The 3089-nt window shown below is 41.7% G+C and overlaps 1 protein-coding gene across 1 annotated transcript; it reads right to left on the bottom strand.

Moving 5' to 3' along the window:
- Window positions 1-203: 203 nt before the first annotated feature.
- SERPINA7 (serpin family A member 7) lies at window positions 204-2128 on the bottom strand. The gene is given in 6 exon segments (XM_032474693.1): window positions 204-422; window positions 425-513; window positions 1343-1557; window positions 1559-1676; window positions 1678-2062; window positions 2065-2128. Coding segments are annotated over 6 exon segments (1032 nt in total). The 3' UTR covers window positions 204-261.
- Between the last annotated feature and the right edge of the window lie 961 nt (window positions 2129-3089).

Below are 3089 nucleotides of genomic sequence, written 5' to 3'. Positions count from 1 at the left end.
GATCTTCATTTTAACTGCTCCCCAGAGGACAGAGACGGGACATTTGCCAACCCACTCAATTTCCTTGGAGCTGACTAATTGGGCGATTTTCTGACACAGAGAAATAACATGGGCCTTCCTGTACTTTGGCTAATGAGACACTTATTAACTACCTGAATATTTGGCCACAGGAATGGCCTCTTCCACACTCAGTGCAGTTTGGCTAAGGTCCAATCTCCACCCCGCACAAAGGAAGACACGGCCAAGCCCACAGTGATTGCATCAGGCTATACTATTTTCTCCCCATTGCAATAAGCACAGGCAATTAGGCCACAACCTCTTTCCCAATTTTACTTCCATCGGGCCCACAACTTTCCTGAGAAAGAAAATGCTCCTGGTGCTTTTCTCCACAATCAACAGCAACAAAGATCTATCAGATTGGATGGTAAAGTGAAAGAGTTATCTTAGGCACAAAAACTGACTTCAGGGACAGCTACAGCCTTGGTTCCTTTTTCACCAATGTCTGCCACAATACTGATTTCAGGAACGGTGCACCCAGCTCTCTTAAAGTGCCTTTTGCCTTGGAATTTCCTGGGCTCATCCAAAGAGCCTTGTGACTCTGCCCCTCCATGGGAGAGCCAGCTTGATGTCAAAATCACCAGCAGCAACAACAACAAAATAAATTGGACTGCATCAAAATTAAAACCTTGGCACATAGCACATGTGCTATGGACTGAATTATATCCCCCCAACCCAATTCACATGTTGAAGCATTAACCCTCAATGTAACTGTACTTGGAGATAGAGCTTTCAGGAGGTAATTAGTTTAAATGAAGTCATGAGGGTGGAGTCCTAATTCAATAGGATCAGTAGCCTTATAAGAAGAAGAAGAGAGCGATGTCTCTCTTCACAGGCATGTACTTGAGGAAAGACCATATGGGGACATAGAGAGAAGGTCACAATCTGCAAGCCAGGGAGAAAGCCCTCACTAGAAACTGAATTAACTGTACCCTGATCTTGGACTTCCCAGCCTCCAGAACTGTGAGAAATAAAGTTCTGTTGCTGAAGCCACCCAGTCAATGGTGTTTTATTATGGCAGCCAGAGCAGTCTAATAAAACATGATGAAATTATTTATGTCATATGCCCAAGAGTACACAGAAAGTGAGGTCACAGTGGGGTTTAAAGCCAAGTTTGTCCACCTGCCGAGTGCAGGCTTGTCCCACTTCACCAAACCTTTTGGAAACTGTGATGCTTTATCCAGATGTGAGCAGGATATTTGTGCCACTGTCACCCACCTCTCTGAACGTGTCCTCTTCATTGAAGTTTCCTGGGCTCATCTAAAGAGCTGTGTGGATCCCTTACCCATGGAAGACCCAGTGATACGTACAGCTATGTTCAGCAGAGGAGGTCACTGTGTTATGAGGGCTATGAGGGACGCCTGCTAGTGCCAATGAGAAGACATCAGGAGCTTCCTCTTCTACCTGCAAACTATCTGAACATTGAACTTGAAATTGACATCTTATAGTCTCATCATTAAAACATAGCTAATTCACCAGGACTATGATAGTGCTCAGTTTGAAGGTCATGGATAAAGTCCAGCATCTTCCTTTTGATTTGCATCTCCATGTGACTTTTGATCTCTTTCTAGGATGCAGAAACATTGGAGAATTAGGTCACGTAAAGGGTTTTGACATATTCTGACATAATCCAATAACTTTGCCATTAGTTTCAGCCACTTCCCAATGAAGAGAATATTTACCATTGGCAATTCCAGCTCCTTCTTTGAGAAATTCAGTGACCAAATCAATTGCTGGAAGCTCTGCTGGATCTCTGTTTTTCGAGTGTCTGTGAGGTTGAACTCCAAACCCTCCAGGATCTGAGTTTGGGTGCTGGAACATACCCTAGGCGATAGCACAGTCAAAGCTCCAGAAATGCTCACAGGGGAACAGAAGATCCTCCAATCTGGGATTGCCACAGTGAACCTCCAGTAGAGTTGAATGTAATGTCGACATTGTGGAATTACATAGAGAGTAGTACTTTGTTGGGGAAAATGGCAGGTGGTTACTTTAACTTCAGAGCTGTTAAGTGGTTCACGATTGTATCATGAAGCCCAGGTACCAAGAGAACCCAAGAGAGGAACAGTGACATTTTGGAAGGAAGAAAATCTATAAGAGTTGAGGTGAGAGAACCATTAAAGGAATTTAGCTGGATTGAGCACTTCCTGAGCCAGAGACACCTAGTAATCACCCATCATGATTAATCAAACAGTAGCAAATATTTTACAGTTTGCTCACCAAGGGCTAGAAGGGCTTTGTTCCCTGAAAAACTGATAATGATCTAACAGGGGCAGAAAATAGGAGAAATGGCTTGCCAGGGTCACAGAAACCATGCCATACACTCTTGTTTGGATGTAATAGTGACATTATGAAAGTGCTATGAGTAAATGAAATTTATGGAAAACAAGTCAATTTTTATTTGAACCAGCCTGTTGGAGAGAGAGGACTCCTTAGGTAAAACTAGCATTCCTTCTGCATACATTTTTCTTTGTAGATTAGAATTTTAGATTGTATTTTCTTTAATTTGGTGTTTTATTATGATAAAATCTGTAAGTGATAAGACAAGAGAACATCTGTACCTTGGCTAAAAGAAAAACAGAACAACTTTCACAAAATATGTTTAATTGGCATAGAAGGGTGGTGGTGGTTTATGGAGCCATGTGTAAAGTCACAGGCTGAAATTCATGCATTTGTGCAATAAACAAAACCACAGTGTATTTCTAAACAAGAAGATGAAAATGTTACTGAATGTTAGGTCTTTATTACCAGTGTTATTATCAAAAGAGTCATTTCTAAGTTTCTAAGCAAAGTGTCTTAACACTATTGTCCTTATATCCATGTGCATTATTTTTAATTATTAGAGAAGCCAAAAAGATACGAAATAAGATGCTCTGAGCCTGGAAATGTACAAGGCAACAGAGTAAGGGAGTCAGCTGTGGAATCCCCAGCCAGTGACTATGGACATAAGTGGTCAGAAGGAAGTGATCTGTGAAGTCATGATGGAGCTCCTTTTTTGGTCCTCAATCCTCTTCTTAGGGAATATAATCCATTCC

This window comes from Camelus ferus, chromosome X (assembly GCF_009834535.1).
Source record: "Camelus ferus isolate YT-003-E chromosome X, BCGSAC_Cfer_1.0, whole genome shotgun sequence".
NCBI lineage: Eukaryota > Metazoa > Chordata > Mammalia > Artiodactyla > Camelidae > Camelus > Camelus ferus.
The sequence above is the reverse complement of the archived record's forward strand: the minus strand, read 5'-3'. Positions and strand labels throughout refer to the sequence as shown.